Consider the following 26,579-nt stretch of genomic DNA (forward strand, 5'->3'; position numbering starts at 1 on the left):
AAGTTCTGTTACATACAGCAACCAGCAACATACAACGTGCACAGCTGAATAAAAGATATATAAAAAAAATATACAACATTTGAACTAACCCAAAAGACGCATTTTCAAAGCATACAAAATGGCTAAATCCATTTTGCAGCAAGGATATATTCATGCTTAATAACAATGTTTTAAGTGTTCATAACAAGTTAAAGCTTTACCTTTATCTTGGTGCAGGGGTGCAATACCAAATGTGGCTCAGGGTCTGAAGAGAGCCCTCATAAATTCCTTCATGTGGACTCTAATGTCTATATTTCTTATTCAAAATGCCTGTGTGGACATTGGACGGACATGCGATATAGTGGACTGTAACCATGATTTCAGTGATCTCAAGTTAAAGAAGTATCTCTCCTGTGAGGCCACTGATAGTGGTAAACAAAGGCACAACTGTACGAGTCTTCTAGCGTCTGTGAACAGAGTTCTAGTTTGAGAGATAACTCTTTATTGTCATTGCACAGTCATACCTAGTACAATAGTACAACGAAATTGGAACGTGTCCAAACACACACACACACACACACACACACACACACACACACACACACACACACACACACACACACACACACACACACACACACACACATATATATATATGTATATATATACACACACACACACAAATATATATCAATGTATATATATTTATATATATTTATGTGTATCTGTTGGCATAGCATACCGTGTTACATGTAGCATACATGTTGCATAATGAAAATCAAAATGATGATGAATCTTGAAAACAGTGCCTGGAAGTGTCCTTTTTCATTACGGCTAACTTGACCCTGCACCGCCCGCCCCCCAGTCAGTTTCTGTGAAGAAGACTTCCGGTAGTGTGTCATGGCGGTGGGATGGTGAATCCTAAAGAAGGAGAAAAAATCTCGCCCCTTTCGTCCTTTCCCACAGATTCAAGACAATTTCCATGCATTACTAAGCCCGTCAGCTGCGGTCTTGCATCTTGGATTTAGCAGCAGAGGGCTGCGGTGTCCGTCCGCCTGGTCATGGCGGCTCACAAACCAGTGGAATGGGTCCAGGCCGTGATTACTAGATTTGATGAGCAGGTAAGATGGGCTCATTCAGTAGATGGGTGTAGCAAGCTTCGGTAGTGTTGACGCTGAAGTACTCTAATTAACGTAATATATACAGCAACGAGGTGTTTTGAAAATCGAATTAAATACCGATTCATTTGTCAAATGTACTTTCTCCACTGTAGTGTACTGTGTTTGCTTCTTCCAGCTGCAAAACACTGAAGATGAGGTCTTTCTAGCTAGCGCTGTCTCCACGATCAGTTAGCACGTTTATCTCATATTATAATTGAGCTGTTGGGATTTGCCTGTTCCAGTGGGGAATAATGTTAATAAAACATTATATCTAGAACATTTGAACCAGTGAAGACACGTCTGTATGCCATTTAAAGTTGATCTGTCGTTTTCTCTCTTGTCAGCTAGGTAGCTAACATTAGCAGGCCTAGCTTTCTAATGTAAACAAAAAAGATGTGGCTGGGGTAGCACACTGCATCCAAAATATCTTATGAACTTACTGGGGTGTGAGTACTAAAAGTTAATGCGCCTCTTTCTAACAGCTATTTTCTTAACAGTTACTGTGAGACGCCTGCTTTTCTTTATTTGTAAGAGAAATCCATATCAGTTTATACTCAAAACTTAGCTCTTGTTACAATGTGTGTTCGTATTAGTTATTTCCTTTAAGTATGACACATCTACGACGTCGACAAAACATGCATCAGCTGTTTACAAAAGAAAAAACCTCCCAGTCAGACAGTAGTCAAAGTTAATTTTGGTAGATTGTGATTGTGAAAAGTAATTCGCTTTTCTTAAGTTGTCTTGGGTGTTAGTTGATACAGATCATGGCTTGTACGTAGGATTTAGCAGCTTAGCCTGGATTACTACCACTGGAAAAAGTGGCTTTCGGTGTTACATCTACTTGTTAGTTATTATTGCACCAAACTCCAATTAAAACCTCACAGGCAACAGTCTGTGCTGAAATACACATAGTTTGTCATTGACACTATTACATTTTGAGCAATCTGAGCGTGTTTGGAAGACACTAATATTAATAATTAATAGAAAAAGCATTTAATGGTCAGTGTTTATATTGCTTACTGCCTACCTTGCTTTTTTTTTTTTAAAAAAAACAACCTTTGTCGTATTTTTTGGGGGGGGGGGATATTTGTCACACTTACATGATTCAGAGCAAATTTTAATGTTAGACAAGGATAACCCAAGGACATCTGGCCCTCCTTTTTCAATTTACCTAAACCTATCTAGGTCTATGTGAAAAAGTATCTTTTCTTTTTCTCTTAATAAATTAACTCAACATTTAAAAGCCTTTGATTTTTACTTATATTTGTCTAATATTACATTTTGTTTATATATATATATATATATATATATATATATATATATATATATATATATATAGAGAGAGAGAGAGAGAGAGAGAGAGAGAGAGAGAGAGAGAGAGAGAAGAGATATTAAAAACTTTAATTTTAAAATGGCAGTTGAAAATTTCCTTGTAGACAAGCATTTTGGCAGCATTTGAGGAATGATCTATGTCCATACTTGAAAATTAATAGGTGACCATTACAGTTAATTGACTGGTCACGCTATCTGCATGTATAAAATAGACATGGACAACAAAGCCAGCAAGCAACCCTTGTAGTTCTTTGTGTGCTGATTTAAGCACTTTGTTTTTGTTTCCTTTGGAAAAGAGTCACAAGATACTGATGTGACAAGTCAGTTGAGGAAACATGATTGATAAGATCCAATCAGGAAGCACATACGTGTGTCTGTGTCAATGTTTCCAAAAATTTCTTTATGCTTGTTCAGACCGGGGAGAAAAAACAGGTAAGAAGTTTTCCCAAGAAAAGTCTGAATTTTAGAAACCCAGACTGGTGTGGATGGTAGCTGTAAACCTAGCAAAAGTTACTAATTTAAAATTATTATTATTTTTTGACTATAAAATCAAAACTGTTAAAATATCAAAGAAATTATTTGAGATTACATAGATTTTGTTAAGTATGTTTGTTATATGTGGTCAGTTTTTGGGTTGCTACTGTGAAGGATTTTCACTTCCCAAAAAATGTCAACATTTTGAAGTATACTTTTTTGTACTAGTATAGTAGCAGTTACAATGAAGCTTTAAAATAAACAAGAAAAGAAAAAATGTAATGAATAAATATTATATAGCATTTCTATCATTACTGAGACCAAGCTATTGAGTCTGACAAATACTTGAAGAGGTGCAGATGAGTTGCATTAATTTTTTGTAATACAGTAGAAAAGAAAATGGATTACGTGTGATTGCTGTGATGGTATGTATAGCAAGAAACCAAATGCTATACCACATCAGCACTGCTGGAAAATGTTTTCAGTTTTTATGTTACTGGTTTAGTAGAAGTAGGCGAAGCAATCCAAATATCCCTAGTATAGATACCAGTTTGCTGATATTGGTATCAGATTGATATGTGATCGGCTCAGAATGTAGCCATCTGAGCTTGCTGTCCATACCTGAGGTCTTGGAAACTACCAAACAAAGACTCACAGGTTTGGCCAGCCGCTTGACGAGGTATACCAGAGAGATTGAAGGCAGAAGAATAAACTAGCTGTTCTCCACAGAACCATCCAAGGTATATTCCCAGTGGCAGGGCAACAATATGACAACAGCTCCACAAAGGGTGGAGACTGAGCAATACTGGAAGAGCATATGGGAGAAGGATGCAACACATAATGACTACGTCCTGCCCGTGATCAGGTACCCTGCTGGGATAATAAGATGGCCAAAGGAGGAGGTAGAAGCCACTGACATCAAGACCAGGAAGCTCCTGACCATGCATGGAGGGTTTCATTCTAAGTCTAGCACAGTGAGGCTGTACGCTAAGCAGAAGGAAGGAGGCTTGGGACTAATTAATGTAAGTTTCCATGACCGACCGTGTGCTCAGTGAAACCCAAGAAGGAGGAGGAACCATCATGAAAGGACAAGCCCCTGCACATTATGTACCTATGGCAGATAGAGGAAGTGGCTGACATCAAGAAATCCTACTGAAAGACAGCACAGAAGACAAGGTGCATAGAGGCTGGGGTCTGTCACACCAGGCAATATTCTAGGGCAGGATGTGTAAAGATGCCCCTGAGACAATCCAACACATAACAGCAACGTGCAAGATGCTAGCAGGCAGGGCATACATGGAATGCCATAACGAAGTGGCTGGCATAGTATACAGCAGGGGTCAGCAACGCTGGGCACGCGTGCCAGCTGTGAAGGGTTAACTAATGGCACAACAGGCAGTGAATTAATCGGAGAAGGTGCATTAAAAATAAATGGCTGGGCCAGCGGTGCACATCGCACATTAGCTCGCATAGAAACATTAGTTGTGCCGCTTCTTAATGACGGTATCTTAGCTAACCCCAACAACCACATTCAGCTTGTAAATAACTTAGCCTACCGGTGAGAGGGACGTTGCTCGCTGGCAGTTTTTTTTCAAGCGATGTTGAAATTTCCACATTCCGACACTTCAAATTCTTCAGGAGCTGTCCGCTCAGCGCAGCATCAGCACCGCGGAAATACACGGATACATCCGTAGACTCAAAACAGAATTCGCAATGCGTTTTCGGGACTTTCAGGTGTATGGACTAGAGATGGACCGATCCGATATTACGTATCGGTATCGGTCCGATACTGACGTAAATTACTGGATCGGATATCGAAGAGAAATAAAAAATGTAATCCGATCCATTAAATATCAAAAACCATCTCACAAAACTTGCCACACGGCGTAACTCAGTTCATAACCGTAGCACGTCGGAGCAGTATGCATCACGTGATAGAGCGGCTGTGTGTATTTGGAGCCTCGCTACCAAACCAGCATTTCATCTCCGAGGAAGTTATCCCAGAGAGAAGTAAAGCAAGTGTGTAAGTTCGTCTCTGAATCTTTGTAAAGCATTCCCACGTTAAGCTTAACAACCGATATATGGAGCGACTGCCTCTCTCTCCTGCTTCTACTTCAATCATGAAACTGATCAATGATCAGCTGATCGGCTTTTCTGTTGCGAGTCCGTCTCTCTTGTTTGTTTTTGGCCCACTTTGGACCAGAAAGAGGAAACCAGCGGCTGAACAACAGCAGCACGTTTAAGCTTGATAATCTGTTGTTAGAATTTATTTAATATTACTTTCTACACCAGGATCTTTTTCTACGTAGCTGACGGCTGGTAACTGTGCAGAGGCGGATCTAGCAAAGTTTAGCCAAGGGGGCCGATAGGGCATGAACAGGGAAAAGGGGGCACAAAGACATACTTTTCTTTGTTATTCTAATTTAAAATGTCTAGCTTTTTATAAATAATTATCTGAATCTTACACCCAAAGTTTTAATCTGATGTCAAATGTATAGAAGTCCATTACTGTATATAGTAACTGTTAAGTCTAATATACCCTAGTAAGCTATACTACTTTTTCCTTTGGGAAGATACCATCTGTGCAGTCTGCCATTCTGTAGAAGAAAGATGTTGAATCTATTTAATTATTCTTCAAAAATAATTTAATTCTGTCAAAGGAGCTTGCAAAGAAAAGCGTCTGGACTTCTTTAAGTTACTTGAAGACGTTTCACCTCTCATCCGAGAAGCTTCTTCAGTTCTAAGGTCAAATGGTGGAGAGTCCCAGATATAAACCTAGTGGGAGTAACCCCCCACAGAGGGACAAAAGGACCCCCTGATGATCCTGTAATTGCCTGAGCCAAGGTGATTAGAGGATCACCTTGGCTCATGCTTGGGATGTCATGCTTGGAGAAAACTCTCCTGAGGAGAGTTTTCTCCAAGCATGACATCCCGGTGCATTTCAGACCCAGCAACACGCTCAGACAAAAACTGGTTCACCCGAAAGACAAAACGCCAAAACGCAGACTTAACAATATAGTGTATGCTGTACAGTGCAGCGAGGAATGCCCAGACCTCTACATTGGAGAGACCAAACAGCCACTTCACAAGCGCATGGCACAACACAGAAGAGCCACCTCCACAGGACAAGACTCAGCAGTCCATCTGCATCTTAAGGATAAAGGACACTCTTTCGAGGATACCAATGTTCACATTTTGGACAGAGAGGACAGATGGTTTGAAAGAGGAGTGAAAGAAGCCATCTATGTCCACTGTGAGCGACCATCTTTGAACAGAGGCGGGGGTTTACGACACCAACTCTCTGCCATCTATAATCCAGTTTTGAGATCCCTTCCCAGACGCCTTAACGCCCACTCACATCCTGGGCCATCTGACCTCAGGAATTCGCATGATAAGGTGGGGCCAGGTTTCACAATGAACACACCCGAAACTCTGGCTGATTGGGACCCACACCCAGTTTCACACCTTGGCTCAGGCGATTAGAGGATCATCAGGGGGTCCTTTTGTCCCTCTGTGGGGGGAAACTCCCACTGGGTTTATATCTGGGACTCTCCACATTTGACCTTAGAACTAAAGAAGCTTCTCGGATGAGAGGTGAAACGTCTTCAAGCAACTTAAAGAAGTCCAGACGCTTTTCTTTGCAAGCTCCTTTGACTACGATGACCTGGATGACTGAGAACCTTCACAGACAATTTAATTCTGTGCATTTTTTTTCACACTGCATCAAATTAAAGTTGATTAAGTCGATTAAGCATCATTAGGTGGAGGGTGGTTCCCTATTTTTTTTTGCTGGGAGTTTGCAACCCTATTAGTTAGGTTGCTTAATATTTCTGCTAAGTACTCTTTAAAATACCAGAATAGGGAGGATGGAGCAGGTAGGGCTGCTCGATTATGGCAAAAATGATAATCACGATTATTTTCACTGAAATTGAGATCACGATTATTTGACGATATTTATTTAACCCTTTAAGACCTACTATAGAACCAAGTCCACCAGAGCTTATATTATTTTTATTTATTTTTTTTACATGCTGTAGTGCCATTTGTGAGAGCATTTCAAGTTGCTATACATCAATACAACTGTTATAGCCCATATTTTAATAATATGTATGCATTAAGTGCATAGTAATTACATAAATTGCAAAAAAGTGCAATAAACTACAAAAAAAATTGAAAATCGCTTTTGTTTTGTTTACATATATTTCTACTTGGAGAAGTTTAAGAGGTTTATCCCTCAAAACTTTAAATACAATAAAGTTGCAAAAAATAGTTTCCCACCACAGGAAATTTATTTTGAGTGTCTTCATAGTTTTATTTTGGAGATACAGCAATTTTTATATACTGCAGGAAAAACAAAAAACAATCCTATGATGCAAATTTGCAAAGAAAACAGCATGTGCATCATTTCACTGTGGGAAGTGTTACGAACAGCTGATAGGAACGGCAAAGCGTGTTTCTGGAATATTATGTTTTTGTTCCTGCAAGCGCTTTTTATGCAATTTTTGCAAAGCTATATGTGGAACGAAACCGTGACCGAGGACAAGCTGATGGCATAAGATGTAAGTACAACTCCTCCGGTTTCATATGCAAAACAAATTATTGCGCTAGCTTACACGGTTCAGGTTCTACAGGGATTTAAAAATAGTTACGCAAAACGGAGCGTGCTGCTCTAACCGGCTTTAAAGGGTTAACAATGACTTTAAAAAAATAATATAAAATAGTGTGCAACACCACTGAAGTTTTTTTTTTTTAAACTCTTTTCAACCAACGGCAGTCACTCTCCTCTCCAAATAACTATAGCTTTCCGAGCTTCCCTCGGGTCCTCTTAATCAGCGGTCTCCACCCTTTTTTGCGCCACGGACCGGTTTATGCCCGACAATATTTTCACGGACCGGCCTTTAAGGTGTCGCGGATAAATGAGGGAGGGGCTAATAATCGGCTCAGTCATTTTTAATGATCGTTGAAAGCCCAGATCGTAATCGTGATTAAAATTCGATTAATTGAGCAGCCCTAGGAGCAGGTTTAAGTTCATTAGATTGATCAGTTTTGCTGAACTATGACATATTTTGGGTGCAGTGTATCTTTTACATACAGGTATAACAGAATAGCTTTAGTGTTGTTGTTTATTTAAACTTGAGTATGAACTTATACAAAATGCAGCAAGATATTAAAAAACAGTTTTATTGATTAAAAAAACACTATATCGGATTCATATCAGTATCGGCAGATATCCAAATTTATGATATCGGCTACAATGTAGCTTGCCATCGCCAGTGTGTGAATGTGTGTGTGAATGGGTGAATGACTGAATGTAGTGTGAAGCGCTTTGGGGTCCTTAGGGACTAGAAAAGCGCTATACAAATGCAGGCCATTTACCATAGTTCTTTCCATGGATTTTAAATTGGATACAGGTCAGGTGATTTGCTGGGCCATTCTAGAACCTTTATTTTCCTTCTCTGAAACCATTTGAGAGTTTCCTTCCCTGTGTGTTTGGGATCACTGTCTTCCTTAAATGTCCACTCTCATTTCATCTTCATCATCCATGTAAATGGCAGCAGGTTTTTATTGTTTGTTTGGTTTTTTTTGTTTGTTTTTTTCGGGAATGTCTTTTCTCTCTTAGTGCTCTCTTTGGCTCTCAGACAAATCTTATGATAATTATTTTCACACCTCTGTATGAAATCTTGGGGGAAGCAATTGGTCTTGACTAGTTTATAGTGAAGTTATGTTTTTTCCACTTCCAGATTATGGCACTAACAGTGCACACTGGGACCTTTAGTAGTTTAGAATTTCTTTAGTAACTAATGCCATCAGTATGTTTTGCAATAATAAGGTTGTGAAGGTCTTGAGAGAGCTCATTGGTTTACTCATAATGAGAAGTTTCTTGTGTGACGCCTTGGTAATGAGACACCTTTTATATAGGCCATCAGTAGTAAACTAGATTATATAATTTGCGCTAAGTGACAGGACCGTTTTCTAATTATTAATAGATTTTAGCTGGTTTAATGACTTTCCATTTCCCTGTTTATTTTTTCAATACATTTTCCTTGTGTCATTTCTAATCAGGGCAGGGGAATATGGCCAAAAATATTTATCACAATATATATTTGATAACGATATAACTGACGATATAATTGACGCAAGACAAAATACTTTACAACTTCACAACTTTATTAGTGCAAAAAAAAAACCCATCAATGTATTTTGACTTAAACAAGCAGCTGTTTTTTATGTGCATTAAAGTTATATAAAAATTTTACAGTGCAAATGCAAATTCCTTGCTGACAGTTTAACCAAAAGGCATTTCCAGTGGAAATTGGCCGACATATCCTCAGCATAACCATGTATAATATCCACAAAACAAAACCTCTGATCCCAATCTCTCTAAGCAGCTTTGCTCAGACTTAAAAAGAGGTTATACACACACAATACGGTAATATTATGTTGAAGCACAGTACGTATTTCTCCGCGAGGCTCCTGACTACGATAGCCGTAGTGCTCTGACAATCCATCAAGCGGTGCGGCTTTGTAGCTTAGCAAAGTTGTACTAAAACATTTGACAGATTTTTGAGCGCCGTGTAGCACATAAAATCGGTTTGGTAATAACGACGGCCCGCTAGCATGCTCTACCAAAAAATATGCTTTGGTGTGTATCTGACGGACGAAAGCCAAACCAGCTCCACCCACTGAAGTTGCAGAATTTTTACAAACCAGTTGTGGTTCATCTGTTTCATTCAACGATCCGCTTTCGTCCTTCTCATTCTCCATCGCCACCATGCTTTTTCCATTATGTGCTAATGAAAACAAAGGCACTGCGCATGCGTGTTTTACCCATATTCTGTCGTGATATTTCATTTTTTTATCATTGCCCAACATTACACCGGTATTACCGTGAATGGTATGATATGGCCCAGCCCTATTTCTAATTATTGGACATAATTTATCAGTTTGATTTCTTTGCATGTGTGGATTGGATGGGTTGTTATCAACATCTAGTGAGAATTTCATATCAATATCACCTTTAGAAATGTGTATATGTATATTTACTTAGAAAATTAGCAATGTGTTCAAAACTTATTTTACCTGCTGTATATTGCTATATACTGTCAGAATTATTTTCCCTCCAGGGAATCAAGAACCTACTCTTTAGAAAACCGTTTCCTGGTAGTCCAATTCCTTGGAATCGTTGGTCTGCCTGCCTATTGATTCTGCTTATTGGTTTTTGTGCTTGCGTGACAATCAGGTGATTGAGGAGGAAAATAGCAATGCAGTGGATATGGACATTTATTTTTATTGCTCTAAAGGACGAGAGCACAGTGGTAAAGTGGAAAACTGCATCCAGGACAGAAACGAATGCATTATGCTGCAACTTTAGTTCTTTGCACGTATCTGCACAGACAACATAGTAATGCTAAGCTAGCCAAGAACCCAATACTAAAGCTGAGTGAATGCCGATCCCAGCAGCAAGACCCTTAACTTCTATAGGTAACAAACAGATGAACAGTTAGGCTGCAGCCTCCCTTTCTAGCTGTTCATGTTTCTAATGCGGAATCACTTTGCGTCTTTGCTTTCTGCAGTCAGATTTGTATTGTACTAAGAGAAAGATCTTAGTAATTAAGTAACGTACTGCATTACTTTGAGGAAAGTTTTCTGTGTAATATGTGCACTAATTACTACTTTGAGTAACGACTCCAACACTGATCAAAACAAAGAAGGGTGCTACCCTAACAAAATGCACAAACGTTTGACCGAAAAAAATGCAATTTGCATGTAATGTAATTTTTTCTATTGCTGCTTAGCAATGGTGGTTACTCTCAAAATGGAGCCAATGAGAATCAATAAGAAAGTGAATCGATAAGTGATGTTTATAATGGAATCGGAATGGGGATTTGAATTTATCAATTCCCATTCCTAACTACAGATGTGGTGTTTAGGTTTAAAGTGATGATGGAGAACTATAGAGAAGGTCAGAAGGCGATAGACTATATCTTTGTGGATCTAGAGAGAGCATAGTTCCACAGGTGTGGTACTGTGGTAATATATCAGGAAGTCAGGAGTGACAGAGCAGTATGTCAGTGTGGTGCAGAACAAGGGAGGACAGAAAGCCAATAGTGAGGTGTGTGGTAGGTGTGACAGATGTGTTCAATGTGGGAGTGGGATTACATCAGGGATCAGCTCAGAGAGGCTTTTTGTTTGCGATGGTGATATACAGGCTTACACATGAGATTGCTGGTGATATAGCTGTTCTCACTGTTGACAACACTCCCATAACTTTCCACTTTTATTTAATAATAATAATAATAATGGATTGCATTTATATAGTGCTTTTCGGGGCCCTCAAAGCGCTGTACAATTCCACTATTCATTCACTCTCACATTCACACACTGGTGGAGGCAAGCTACAGTTGTAGCCACAGCTGCCCTGGGGCAGACTGACAGAAGTGAGGCTGCCATATCGCGCCATCGGCCCCTCTGGCCATCACCAGTAGGCGGTAGGTGAAGTGTCTTGCCCAAGGACACAACGACCAAGACTGTCTGAACTAGGGCTCGAACCGGCAACCTTCCGGTTACAAGACGAACTGCCAACTCTTTCAGCCACGATCGCCCCATTTGTGTTGCCATCAGGTGCAATATGACCAGAATCTCATATCCCAATATAAGACATCTATCGTCCCGATAACGATATAAATCACAAAAATGTAACATTTTCTGTAAATTCTGTGAATCTCGGGCAGCTCGACTTACGTGAAGTGTTTCCAGCTGGGCATCGTGTACCTGGAGTCGAGTGTTTTAACCGATGCATGAAACGATGCATTTTTTTTTTCTTTTTCTTTTTTTTTGTGTCCCGTTTGGATCTTTAGCCATCAGAATTGTTGTCTTAAGGCCAAGAAAGATGCCAAGCGGCGATGCATTTTTAGACATAAATTGTAACGGCCGCTGTTTTCTTTGTGAGTATTTATTACACGGCGTGCTGCGGGGAAAAGCCTTTTCAAACGTTTGAGTCTAAGGTTTTTTTTTTTTTTAGCACCTGCCAGCTCTTTTTTGCTTCTCATCCGTAAATACTCTGCATGCTCTTTCACGTTGTTCAGTTTATTTTGAAAAGTCTCAACAGGATCTTGAGCTTTATTGTGCAAGGTTTATGTGGAAAATAAACAAGCGGACACGCGATGGTTTTACCGTCATTGTTGCTAACGACAACGCATAAAAACAGGCGCTTGTCCGTCCGTAGTGTGGCTATATTAAATATAAGAGAAAGAGAGAACTTAAGAAATGAATATAGCCACTACAGTGACCATCAAAACAGTGAAAAAATATTGCCGTAAACAGTTTATTTTGCGACACCACGAAACAAACGATAGCGTAAAATGAAACGATAGATGTTTTTATATCGTCATCCGATATATATCGTTATATCGAACAGCCCTAGTTGCCATATAATTTTGTGATTGGCTGACAAGGATAATTGAAGATGCTAGGGGTAGGATGAGATGGAGGCAGATGATCTGCTGTGGCGACCCCTAAAGGAAACAGCTGAAAGGAGTAGTAGTACTAATACTATTGCAGCAACAATCATAACTACAAGTATGTTGCTGTTCTCTTGGCAGTGACATTTTCTGAATTGCCTATGTACTTTGTATCCAGAAAGAATTTAGAAGAATGGGAGAAACAGCCCAAGATATAGATTGGCTATATATACGGTGGATGTAAAAAGTGTGCACACCCATGTTAACCCAGGGTTTTGTGATGTTAGACCACAGTAAACAATTTCAAAAGTTTTCCCACCTTCAGTGTGACCTATAGCCTGTACAGTTCCCGGCGAGTTTACATGGTATTAAATGACTCTCAAAAGCTTATGAGAAGACTAGACAAAATCTGGTCAGGGAGACCTACACCAGCACTGAAGAAATGTGAATTATGATGAAGAATAAAAACAGTGTAATATTCAACATGAATAAATGTCTCATTAGGACATGCATAATATTTTAGCTAAAATACTCTTCACTCCACACACTGACATTTTAAATTTAAAAAAGCCTTAGCATTTGAAATTCTTAACAGAATTTAAGAACTTTTACAGACAACATGCAACAATAGCTGCAGATTGTTTTTTGTTGTTGTTGTTGTTGTTTTTAACTCAATGTTTGAAACTGAAATAAAAATTAAGTGTTTACAATTCTGATTCCATTTTTAGTTTCATTTTTTTAAACAGCACAAAGGGCCAATGATGATGAGAATAGTGCTGCGCTGCACTAATCATGTTGTTGGAATAGTTACAGCTACATGGGGTTAGGTTGATGCTTTCTTAGCTGGTAGCAATGTGTGTGTTAATCTTTGAGCTGCTACGCAATGGTACATTACAGCAAGGTAAAAGACTTAAAATGAAAACGTGAAATGTTAATAAAATCTTCAGCTAGAGGGCACCTCAGCAGACACAGCCTGAGGCTCAAAAGACTTCCTTGTTTTTTTTTAACATTTTATGTTGCATACATCTTTCCACAAAGGCAGGTAACACTTGACAAGGCATGATGCCAGTATCGAAAATATCAGATTTAACCCTTGTGTGGTGTTCATATTTTTGTTACTCAGCCAGTGTTCATGGGTCTGGTGGACCCGCCAGAGTTTTGGCTTTCCAAATTAACACTATCAAACAATTTTTTGTTAAATTACTCATCAGATGTTTACTTCATCCCAATTACAAACCATATGAACAGCAAACATGGTTAATTTTTTCCCTTTAACTTTTGTTAGATCACATTTATGAATCAATGTGCTTCTCGGGTTTTTTTTTGTTTTGTTTTTTAATGTTATAAAAAATATATCAGTTATAATCAAGTGGAGTGAGTGGAAAGACACAACACATTTACACGTGAAGCAATATGTTTCACAACTAAATGGGATCAGCTGCTCATCAATGGTGACATTAGGCCCAGGTTTGTAAAACAGGGGGAGGTGTTGCACACACTTATCCCACACTGTCCTGATGGCAGCTAGCTTGTCTCTCTGCCGTCGAGCTGGTCTGTCATCTCGGTTATCAAAACGGATAATCCTGGAAATTTTGTGGAAGTTTTCCAGAGACATTGATGCACGGAAAGGTTCGTGCCGGTTTCTGCATCCCACAGGGATTCTGTGGATTCCCCTTTGGACCTGAAAACTCCTGCAAGGATAAGGACCCCAAAGTAGGCCTTTGGGGTTCTTAGATCTCCTTCCATCTCTCTCCAAAAACACACCTTCCTTCTAGATTACTGCAATCCAGAATAATTTTCTGGATGGAATCTGGGATGAAAAGCTCAAATGAAGACTTGATGTCCTGTCAGCCGTGTTGGCCCTGGCTTATCACAGTAACAGCTCTGCAGGGTGGCTCATTTCTTGGGCAAGAAGACCATTCAATTTCACCAGTTATTGACATCCATATTTCTTGCTGTCTGGTGGGCTTGTTCTGGTCCTGGAGCTGGCTGCAGATGGGGTACTCGTCTTCGTTTTGTTACTAAATGGTGCTCAACCTCATCGTCTTCTTCAAAGTCACTGTCAGACTCTGAATTTTCAGAAATGTGAAATATTCTGAAACCTCTTTGTCAACATCATCATCTGAAGCTCCTCTCTCTTCCAAAATCAATTGGACGGCCCTCGCAGCAGATAATCTTTTGCCATCTTGATCAGTTGTGATAAAGAACCACACTGGCAAAGTCTTATTTATAGTATTATGCCCCTAATTTGCAGGTGGGACAGGGTATGAGAAAATAAAATTTGGATCCCTCAAGAAAGAGGGTAAAATGTGTGAGAATGTCAGAGCAGACGGTGTTGGTAGTTGAATTTTCAACAATGTTGCAACTTTGTGCGGGAGCAGGAGGGGAAGAAAACACTATCAGCAGCACCAGAAAGGAGGAAGACAGAGTATGGGAACACAGGACCTACACTTTCAACACTTTTATTAGACCTGGGTCCAGTGGACCCGAACACCTTGTATGTAATGTAAATGCGTGGGGGGAGGTACAGTATGAGGTCATTGAAAATTAGTTCGGATTTATGTTCTTCACAGAAAATAAGCCAAAGCCAATGAATTTCAGGTTGAAAAAATAATTAATTGTTTAATTTTTCTTTTGAAAAAAACTGAAAACGGGTCTCACAGACCCGAACACCATACAAGGGTTAAGCAGCCCAATTAAGGTAACTGACCCTCATCACCAATTTCTTGGCTATAAACATTTTTCTCAGACAGTTTTTTTCTAGATACACACAGTGTAGCGAGACAGCTGAACGCCTGTGTTCACTACCTCATCAAACTGGTGGTCGCACACCTGATCCATATATGAACTTCACTGAGCCAGTGCTGTACTTCATCTGCTGTTTGTTTCCCTTGGAGCATAAACGGATCACAATCAAGTGTCACTTGTGTTTATGTTCTCCTTCATTTACATTTGGAAGTTTGATAGAAATCTGTACCAAGGCGATATACAAAGTCTTTTAAAAACTGTTTATTATTTTGATTGTATTTGTTTTATTTCCTATAAATAAGAAAATAAATACATGAATATTAAAAAAAAATTGTAAAAGTGAATATCCATGATGCCCTTATTACAATAATCATGTTTGAACAGTTCATTACTGGATGCAACTAAAAAGACCATGGTCGGAGCAAAAGAGGAGTTTGGCAGAAATGCAGTCTTGGGTCAATCTTGGATATCTGACAATAGTTTTTTTGTTAATGTTGGTCTTGATAATTATAACAATGAACAAAAAGGTGATACATTTTATATTTATAAGCATACATACAGGGAGTGCAGAATTATTAGGCAAATGCCACCAGTTTGGCCATATTTCAGAGCTGCAACATCACTGGAGTGCCCAAAAGCACAAGGTGTGCAATACTCAGAGACATGGCCAAGGTAAGAAAGGCTGAAAGACGACCACCACTGAACAAGACACACAAGCTGAAACGTCAAGACTGGGCCAAGAAATATCTCAAGACTGGTTTTTCTAAGGTTTTATGGACTGATGAAATGAGAGTGAGTCTTGATGGGCCAGATGAATGGGCCCGTGGCTGGATTGGTAAAGGGCAGAGAGCTCCAGTCCGACTCAGACGCCAGCAAGGTGGAGGTGGAGTACTGGTTTGGGCTGGTATCATCAAAGATGAGCTTGTGGGGCCTTTTCGGATTGAGGATGGAGTCAAGCTCAACTCCCAGTCCTACTGCCAGTTTCTGGAAGACACCTTCTTCAAGCAGTGGTACAGGAAGAAGTCTGCATCCTTCAAGAAAAACATGATTTTCATGCAGGACAATGCTCCATCACACGCGTCCAAGTACTCCACAGCGTGGCTGGCAAGAAAGGGTATAAAAGAAGAAAAACTAATGACATGGCCTCCTTGTTCACCTGATCTGGACCCCATTGAGAACCTGTGGTCCATCATCAAATGTGAGATTTACAAGGAGGGAAAACAGTACACCTCTCTGAACAGTGTCTGGGAGGCTGTGGTTGCTGCTGCACGCAATGTTGATGGTGAACAGATCAAAACACTGACAGAATCCATGGATGGCAGGCTTTTGAGTGTCCTTGCAAAGAAAGGTGGCTATATTGGTCGCTGATTTGTTTTTGTTTTGTTTTTGAATGTCAGAAATGTATATTTGTGAATGTGGAGATGTTATATTGGTGTCACTGGTAAAAATAAATCATTGAAATGGGTATATATTTGTTTTTTGTTAAGTTGTCTAATAATTATGCACAGTAATAGTCACCTGCACACACAGATATCCCCCTAAAATAGCTAAAACTAAAAACAAACTAAAAACTACTTCCAAAAACATTCAGCTTTGATATTAATGAGTTTTTTGGGTTCATTGAGAACATGGTTGTTGTTCAATAATAAAATTATTCCTCAAAAATACAACTTGCCTAATAATTCTGCACTCCCTGTAATAGTTCTGTAAACCATAACCTGCACCCAAGATAGGAAAAACAAGAAGTAGAAGCTGTAGTCAACAACTATAGCAGTTGCCCATTGTTTTCAGACAATAGCTTAGGGGCAGTTTAAAAAGAGACATAATTTTAACAAGAGGATCTCTAAATGAATGCATCCCAGAGGAAAGCAATTAAAATGAGAAGAGTATATAGCACATCATGCAGGATGGATAAACAACATACAGTGTGTAGCTTTAAAGGCTAAGCCTGCCAAAATGTTCTAGGTGAACGGTGTTCTCTAAATTTTTAGTCAGGCCACGACAGAAATATTTTATTTACTGAATGTCTCACCTCTAATTTCATGGGGTTTTTTTGTTCTTTTTCTCAGCTTCCCATTAAAGTTGGACACCAGAACACCCACACCAAAGTCAGCACAGAGCACAACAAGGAATGTTTGATTAATATCTCCAAGTACAAGTTCTCCCTTGTCATCAGTGGTCTTACCACCATTCTCAAAAATGTCAATAATATGGTAAGTGCATTTTTCTACTCTCCTAGTCATAATAGTTACATGCACACACTTTAAACAAATCTTTTAGATTGTTGATGTATGTTGCAGGATGTGACATGTGTTGATCAGGCTTGTTGTGGTAAACTGCAAGGCTGCTTTATCAGACTTGTATCGGGGCAGGTTGGAGGTCAGTTCAACACTTAACCCTTTAAGACCTACCATAGAACCAAGTCCGCCAGAGCTTATATTATATTTTTACATGCTGTAGTGCCATTTTTGGGAGCATTTCAAGTTGCTATACATCAATACAACCATTATAGCCCAGATTCTAATAATATGTCTGCATTAAGTGCATAGTAATTACATAAATTGCAAAAAAGTGCAATAAACTACAAAAAAATTGAAAATCGTTTTTGTTTTTTTAACATATATTTCTTATATATTGAAGAAATATATGTCATATATTGCTCTCGGGCAGCACGGTGGTTAGCACCGTTGCCGCACAGCAAGAAGGTCCTGAGTTCAATTCCAACACCAGGCCGGGGTCTTTCTGTGTGGAGTTTGCATGTTCTCCCCGTGTTTGCGTGGGTTCCCTCCGGGTACTCCGGCTTCCTCCCACCGTCCAAAGACATGCAGCTTGTGGGGATAGGTTAATTGATTAATCCAAATTGTCACTAGGTGTGAATGTGTGAATGAATGTGATTGCAAATGGTTGTCTGTCCCTGTGTGTTGGCCCTGTGACAGACTGGCGACCTATCCAGGGTGTACCCCGCCTCTCGCCCTACAACAGCTGGGATAGGCTCCAGCGCCCCCCGCAACCCTGAAAAGGATAAGCAGAAGCGAATGGATGGATGGAACATATATTTCTAGTTAGAGAAATTTAAGAGGCTTATCCCTCAAAACTGTAAATACAAAAAAGTTGCACAAAATAGCTTCCTACCACAGGAAATTTATTTTGAGTGTCTTCATAGTTTTATTTTTGAAATACACCAATTTTTATATACTGCAGGAAAAACGAAAATAAATATTATAATGCAAATTTGCAAAAAAGCAGCATATGCATCAAAATAAACTATTTCCAGCAGTGCAATATGAGTCCGAAGCATCCCAGAAACGAGACAGAAAGTCATAAAGTCAAAGAAAACTTTTAAAAACACCAGAATAGGCTCATGAGGCCCTGATGGTAAAAAAAAACTACAATCCCGCAAAATGACATCACTTCCGGTTTCGGGCAGGTCATGGTGGACATGCAATAGTTCGCGCTGACGTCTATTCCAACATAGGAAGTGTTATGAACAGCTGATCGGATCGGCAGAGTGTGTTTCTGGAATATTATGTTTTTGTTGCTGCAAGCGCTTTTTATGCAGTTTTTGCAAAGCTTTATGTGGAAGGAAACTGTGACCTAGGACAAGCTGATGGCATAAGATGTAAGTACAACTCCTCCGGTTTCATATGCAAAAAAAATTATTGTGCTAGCTTACGTGGTTGCAGAGCTACCGGGATTTAAAAATAGTTACGCAAAACAGAGCGTGCCCGCTCCAACCGGCTTTAAAGGGTTAAATGAGGCATAAAACGCTACAAATGGAAAGGCTAATTTACACCATTGAGCCCTACTCTCAAGAACCAACATAGATGTAACACTGTCTGTGAAGCTGGACTTAAGAAATGTGCTTACTGTCCACTTTCACTCTCTGTGTCTTTAGCAGTAAGGGGCAGTCTGTTGTTCAGCTAGCTGCACTCAAAAAGGAAAACCCAGTTGTTAGCTGTAATATTCGAGTTTGTAAAGCACTTTATAAATGAGGATTGTGTAGAGTAGAGCCTGAGTCACCAGACAAGAGTCCAACTTTCCTGCTTTTCCCCACCAATCCGATTGTACAGAGCTTTGCAATCAGCTGGCCAAGCAGATGTTTGCAACACTCAATCAGCGCTATTTTATGCAATAATATATTCTCTATTTTCCCAAGCAAAACCAAACAGTGTACAACATCACAGGTTACTATATATCACCAAAAACTGTTTCCTACTGATGACTATTGGAAATTCTAATATCCATCAGCATGTCCGCAGGAAATCTCCATGTTACAATATCCTTCAATTACATTTGGGATTCGCTTTTCCTCACTTCTGATATGAAGTAAGTCGTTTTACTTACTTCATACGGGGAATTATTTTTCCCCACATCATCAGTGAGATGATCAGTCATCAGTGAAATAATGTGGCGAAAAAAACAAAAGATCTCCAAAAAGTGTGCATTCTTGTCCTCAGAACATCAGATTCTTTTCTTTTTCTTTTTACCCCCTCTTCATACACATTGGCCTACTTTTCCCTGCAGACATGCTGATGGGATTCCCAATCGTGCTTTGGAAAGAAACTTTATGTTTGTGGTGTGATGTGGATGTACACTCGGCCAAGGAGGGAAATTCGGTTTCTGTCAGTCCGGTGAATCACCTGTCACCTGGCTCAAACAGCCTCTCCTCCATACAGTCCTCATTTATGAGAAACAGACAGTAAGGTGGACAGTATGTCCTCGTCACTGTTGCAGTCAGGGAGAGCCCGCGTGTGATCCCCTTTAACTGATTTTTAGTTTTAGTGTTGTTTTTCTTCCCTCCAAGTTATAGGTGCTGGACTTTAACTCAGGACCTTCTTGTTGTGAGGCAACAGCAATTTAAGGATATTTTAGATAGTTGTGTTCGAAAATCTTGGTAGATCACCGATTTCTGAAATACTCAGCCTGTCTGCCCGCACACTGTTTACAGTCACTTCAATTCAATTCAATTCAATTCAATTTTATTTATATAGCGCCAAATCACAACAAAAGTCACCTCAAGGCGCTTCATAGATACAGAGAAAAACCCAACAATCATATGACCCCCTATGAGCACTTTGGTGACAGTGGGAAGGAAAAACTCCCTTTTAACAGGAAGAAACCTCCGGCAGAACCAGGCTCAGGGAGGGGCGGCCATCTGCTGCGACCGGTTGGGGTGAGAGAAGGAAGACAGGATAGAAGACATGCTGTGGAAGAGAGACAGAGGTTAATAACAGATATGATTCAATGCAGAGAGGTCTATTAATACATAGTGAGTGAGAAAGGAGACTGGAAAGGAAAAACTCAATGCATCATGGGAATCCCCCGGCAGCCTACGTCTATTGCAGCATAACTAAGGGAGGATTCAGGGTCACCTGGTCCAGCCCTAACTATATGCTTTAGCAAAAAGGAAAGTTTGAAGCCTAATCTTATAATTAGAGATAGTGTCTGTCTCCCGAATCCAAACTGGAAGCTGGTTCCACAGAAGATGGGCCTGAAAACTGAAGGCTCTGCCTCCCATTCTACTTTTAAATACTCTAGGAACAACAAGTTAAATCACCTCTCTACTTTAAGGTTATTCTTTAAGGTTGTCTTGACCGTGTCTGAATGCATTGTTAATTTTTAAGATGTTTTATTTGGGTCTTTCCATCTCTTCAGCAATTTTTAGAACATTTTCTGCTTGACCATTCCAATTTGCATAACTAGAGTAAAATGGAGTAGCCTTCTGGACAGAGAGCTCCGATGTTATTCCCGGGATCTGCTGGAGCCACACAGTTATTTCATTTTTAACTTTAATTTTTATTTTATTTTATTCCTTCCTAGTTAAATGTACCCTTTTCATATTTATTTCCTATCTTATTCATAGCCTTTTCATTTTTCTTTAGGTCACGAGCAGTTGTGTAAGCATTTCACTGCATATCGTGCTGTGTATGACTGTGTATGTGACAAATAGAATTTGAATTTGAATTTGAACCTTGTTGCTTCTCAGATTAACCCTTGATTGAGTTTAAGGCTAGTTACTAAAGTTCATGCACTCTGCTCTATGGGATTCTGTCACATAAGATAAGATAAACCTTTATTAGTCCCACACATGGGAAATCTTTTGGTCATGGCAGAAAGTACAAGTTTAAGAGCAGTAAAACTTAAGAAAAACACAAAAGAATATGATAAGATAAACTAGAATAACATACTATTCCTCAAGAATAAAATACTATTATAAAATAGAATAAAGTGCTCTGTTATAGTAGGTAAATTGCTTTTGGTAATATTGCACATCAGGGAGACAGTTACAGTTGTGTACAGGATGTGTGTCTGTCTGCACATGTGTGGTCATCTGCAGAGACCATGCTGTAGAGTCTGACAGCAGTAGGAAGGAGAGACATGCGAAATCTCGCCGTCCCACATCGTGGGTGCAGCAGCCTGCCACTGAAGGAGCTGCTCAGTGCTGTCAGAATCTCCCAACCTGTGCCTGTGGAAGTCTACCACCAGCTCCTTGGTTTTTCTAGTGTTGATCTGGAGGTATTTCTGCTGGCACCAGTCCACAAAATCTTGGGTCAGTTCTCTGTACTCCCTGTTGTCCCCATCAGTGATGAGGCCTAATATTGCAGAGTTGTCAGAACTTCTGCAGGAAGCACGGGGTGGAGTTGTGGGAGAAGTCTGCATTAGAGTAATTACTTTATGGCGTACCACCATAAAGTAATTACTCTGGAGTTCAGAACTGGACTGAGATCACCCCAAAGGGTCCCAGTGTGGTTGTTTTTGCCTTACGCCTAAGTGAATTTACTGTGTTCACATCTGCGAAAATTAAGTTCACAACAGCAGAAAAAAGAATGAAAATTTGATTTAAGCAGACTAAAAAGCATAGGTATGAAAACACCCTAAGATTTAAGATCTAATTCAGTGATGTTATGTCTGTGCCTGTCTTCACAGCGGATATTTGGAGAAGCATCTGAGAAGAACCTCTACCTCTCTCAGCTCATCATTCTAGATACCCTGAAGAAGTGCCTGGCTGGGGTGAGCTTTACCCTCTCACAATATGGTTTTGTTCTGTCAGGGAAAAAAAATTCACTTGAGCAAACTTAGTTATGTCTAAGTGACCTCATCTTATTGAAGACCATATCTAACTAAGGCAACATTGACTTGACAGTGAAATTTTCTTTCCGTAATTTGTCAGTAGATGGCACTATAATACAGTGTAACGCTTGTGATCTTGAGGGCCAATTAAATGAGACAGTCTAACCTATGAAGTGCCACTCCTGCTGCATAGCAGCCGTGACACCAGCAGCTTTGTTCAGCAAAATGTAGATAATGTAGTTCATGAGACTTGCTTTATTTCACTTTGACTGTATAATATAGATATAATAGAGCTTACATTCATTTTAACGCATTAAATATATTTTATTAAAATTACCGGTGGAATTGGTAGAAGTTAACTCAGTTGATATATACTGTGCTTCAGTAAAAATTTGAAGTACATTCACTTCCATTCAATATCATTTTATAACTTCTTCTACTCTACTAGGCTTCATCTCAGAGATGAATGTTGTTCTTTTAATATATTTTAATATATTGTAACCACTACACCCCAATGCAATATGTGTTTAGTTTGTTTAAGTCAAGATGTTCACTGGATAACTTTGTATCACTGGAATACTCTATTCACTTGTTAGACTCTTGCAGCAATATTTGGCTGTAGAACAAAGGAGAAGCTCGAGTAATAAGTCTAGTTACAGACTTTGTCAGTACAGGAAAATCAATTTCTTACCATCTAACAGGAGATTTGTGCTTATGTGTTAAATCTAGACCATAGGTTGTTAACTACAAACCCCTCTGAAGCACAATGACACCAAGACATTGGGTCAAACTTTTCAACCAATTTCTTTAGGAGTTCTTGGTGCTAAGAGTGCCAACATTCGAGGGCCATGTAGGTTTGGGGCACTTTTTTTGCCTTAATAAATTAAATCCTTTAGGAGCTTTTTGTATTTACTTGGCTTATCTTTATCTAGTATTAGACTTTGTTTGATGACCTGAAACATGTGAGAAATATATGACAAACTAAGAAATCAGGAAGGGGGCAAATGGTTGTAATTAGAGCTGGGCGATAGAACGATAACGATATGTATCGCGATATAACTTTTACTCGATAGAGAAATTAAGCTATCGCGATAGACCTAGCCGCTCTTGTCCTCAAAAAAAAAAAAAAAAAAAAAAAAGGTCAGCCATTCCAAATTAAGTAGTGCAGAGCCGAACCAATCACAGCCGCAGCGTCACGTCGCGTCGCGTGACTTGTTACGTACAGCACAAGTGCCAAGCCGCACGTGTGTTTGTTTGGGAAGCAGCCAGTGGGTAATGGAGCCAGCGCGTAATGGAGGAAATGAGTGTGCCGACTAGAAAAATCAACCGAGCGTGACCGAAGAGAAAACAGATGATGGTTCCAATGCCGGAGAGATTGTCAAACGGAAGAGCCATAGAAGTTCCGTAGTGTGAAGGTATTTCGGCTATTTCAAGTCTGACAAAAAATAGAGTAGCGTGCACTGTAAATTGTGCCGAAAGCAAGTCTGGAAATACAATAAACTGGTGCATGCGTCACACTGTGCGCCACGTTATTGTTTCGGTGAAATGAATTTCTACAATACTGTTAATTCTACTCTCTGCAGTGTTTAAATGCTTACATATACACACAGTTACTGTCCGTCCACACATACGACTCGGTTCTGCTTCTATGCCCCAGCTTTGTTTACTTTTTCCCACCGAGGCTTCTAGACTTCTGATTGGCCAACATTTCGGCACGGTTAGGAATCTAGCGCCACCTGCTGCTTTGGCATGTTCATAGCAGCGTTTTCCTTCATTTCTGCCTTTATGTGTGGACGGGATTATTTTTTTAAAACGAAAACGGAAAATCTCAGTTTTCAAAAATACCCGTGTACGCGTGGACGTAGCCTCAGTCTCTGACTGGAAGCGCTAATTCGTCATTCGGCTTTTGTCAGACTAAAGTAACTGTTAAAACTGTTTGAAAAGCTAAGCTATACAACAAGGAGAGATTGAGAATTTCCTTTTAGTTCTCAGTTTATTTGATATTGACAAAAGTTAGTCAGTTTTGTCTGTTCTTCTGTAAAACAAACTAAGATTTATTTTTAGAATTAATATTTTGTTTCTAAGTGGAATTGACAATTTAGTCGTCTGTTTTGTTTGTTCTATTTTCAAACTTAAACGCTTTAGCGGCTGCCTTTTGTGTAGTTTGCAATATTTGCCTTTATTTATCTGAAAAAGTCTCATGTTCCTTAAGTACATCTACCCTGTTGAACTTATTATGGGAAATAAATATTTAAATAAAAACAAGCTGCTGATTATTTCACATTTTACTTGTGAGCAACGGCACATTTAAATCTTACAAATATAGTTATTTGGCTTATATCGTGATAGATATCGTTATCGCCTGAAATGAAAAAAACATATCGTGATATGAAAAAATCTCATATCGCCCAGCTCTAGTTGTAATAGTATATAGTGCAAGAACATCAAAGATTTGATTTGACTTTGTGTGAGTAGAAACTGTAACAGACACATTGAATATCTGGGGTATAGTGGCAAGTTGTTGTCCGTCAAATTTAGGCTTCACCATCACTACCATTTCTACTACTATTATGTAGTGTAACTCAGAAATTATTCAGTGTCTCTGTTGCTGTTTCCCCTCATGCAGACACAAACCCCTAAGTACACTTCTCTTTCATGAATCTTGCTCCCCATGACCCTGGGATTGGTTTACCTTTGGCTTTCACAAAAATGACTGAAGCCTGGTACTTCTCAGTAGTTTGTGCTAGGGCTGTGTTTGTAATTTCAAATAGCTTCCCAATCAAAATGCCATTTCACATCATTGAAACATCATGTAGCCCTTTTGTTGATTGCCCTCCTCTTTGTTTTCCCTTCTCAGCAATCCAAGGACTGCTTGCGTCTGGATGAAACTATGCTGGTCAAACAGCTGCTGCCAGAGATCTGCCATTTCATTCACACGTATCGTGAGGGGCACCAGCACCAGCATGCTGCTGAGCTACGAGCCTCAGCTTCGGCTGTCCTCTTCTCTCTGAGCTCCAACAACTTCAGCGCTGTTTTTAGCCGCATTTCGACCAGGTAGCACATTCACCTAAGTCTGTCATTTGTTGTGTAAATATATAAAATGAAAAGAAATAGACCAGTGGCCTAGAGGGTTTGAGGTTGAAAAAAATATATCAAATCTTTTAATGAATTGAATGAATTTCTAACTTCTCAAAGAAGTCCAATGTGCCTACTTAAATTTTTATTTTTTTTTAAAAAAAGGGTGAATTTAGTTAAGTGAATTAGATAATTATTAGTTTCAAATGTGTCTTTGACAGATTTCTAAACTGTTTGAAGGTCTAATAAAAAAATTAAGCAATATATACGGTGCAAGTATTCACAGCACTTTCTCCAAAATTTTACACACAATGCCCTGTGACAAAGTGAAAAAGATTCCTTGAAATTCTTGTAGACATATTAAAAATAATATTGCATAACAGAATAATCATGGATTGGAAGGCTTGACATGGATTGGATGGATTGACATCATGGATTGGCTAGTGCTCTCACATACACTGTCATCAATGGGAACTTTATATACACAGGCGTGTCTTTCTAAATCCAAGTCCAGTTGCCTGAATTTATACCTTTATGCCAGGTGGATTGCAATCAAGTTGCAGATGATCTGATCTGATTGCATCTGACAGATGATCAATGAAAACAATGCACCTGAGATCAGTTTTAAGCATCATTGCAAAATGTGTCTACACACACACACACACACACACACACACACACACACACACACACACACACACACACACACACACACACACACACACACACACACACACACGGCTAGACCCCTCATGCTAACCAAGCCTACCGCAGACATGAGTGACAGAGATAAATGTGAAGCCATACCGGCTCGGAAGTCGCCTGGATTAACAAGGTCCGCATCAGGTGTCGAGGAACCAGGGCATGCTGATTAGAAGTGGGCTACTGGAACCAGACGGCATCGGTAGGCAAGTGACGAAAATAGAGCGCTATTTGAATGCTACTATGCAAGTAACCCCTGCGGAAGGGGTTACATGAATAGGATGAGGGCCTTATGGAGTCTTCGATACCCAGCATCCACATTAACGGCGAAACAACTAGTAGCTCTGTTTTCTAACATTCGGAAGAAAGGATTGCTCTCATGGCTAGAGATTCACAAGGTACAACACTCATGCTACAGCTGTAGGGGGCGATTGAAGAACTGAACTAAAAGATAAGATCATGGCGAAGCTTGAAACCTGGATCCTCTGTAGCCGGTTACCAAGACTACGTGAAGTACACTTGGAAGATTTAGTAGATGATGTAAATGAAGTACCAGGGACGGACACCTAGGGCTCCG

At 39.6% G+C, this 26,579-nt stretch overlaps 1 protein-coding gene across 6 annotated transcripts in view; it reads left to right on the plus strand.

Annotated features, from left to right (window-relative positions):
* The first annotated feature begins 862 nt into the window (after positions 1-862).
* Positions 863-26,579, plus strand: part of nf1a (neurofibromin 1a) — a 135,153-nt gene continuing 109,436 nt past the window's right edge. For all 6 annotated transcript variants that reach the window (XM_080888706.1, XM_080888701.1, XM_080888704.1 and 3 more), the window contains exons 1-4: positions 863-1,100; positions 17,224-17,367; positions 22,082-22,165; positions 25,083-25,279. In XM_080888706.1, the coding sequence (XP_080744832.1) occupies positions 1,041-1,100; positions 17,224-17,367; positions 22,082-22,165; positions 25,083-25,279 (485 nt within the window). In that variant the 5' untranslated portion in view covers positions 863-1,040. The remainder of the gene's footprint in view (positions 1,101-17,223; positions 17,368-22,081; positions 22,166-25,082; positions 25,280-26,579) is intronic.

This window comes from Rhamphochromis sp. 'chilingali' (genome assembly GCF_963969265.1).
Source record: "Rhamphochromis sp. 'chilingali' genome assembly, chromosome: 8".
NCBI classification, from domain to species: Eukaryota; Metazoa; Chordata; class Actinopteri; order Cichliformes; family Cichlidae; genus Rhamphochromis; species Rhamphochromis sp. 'chilingali'.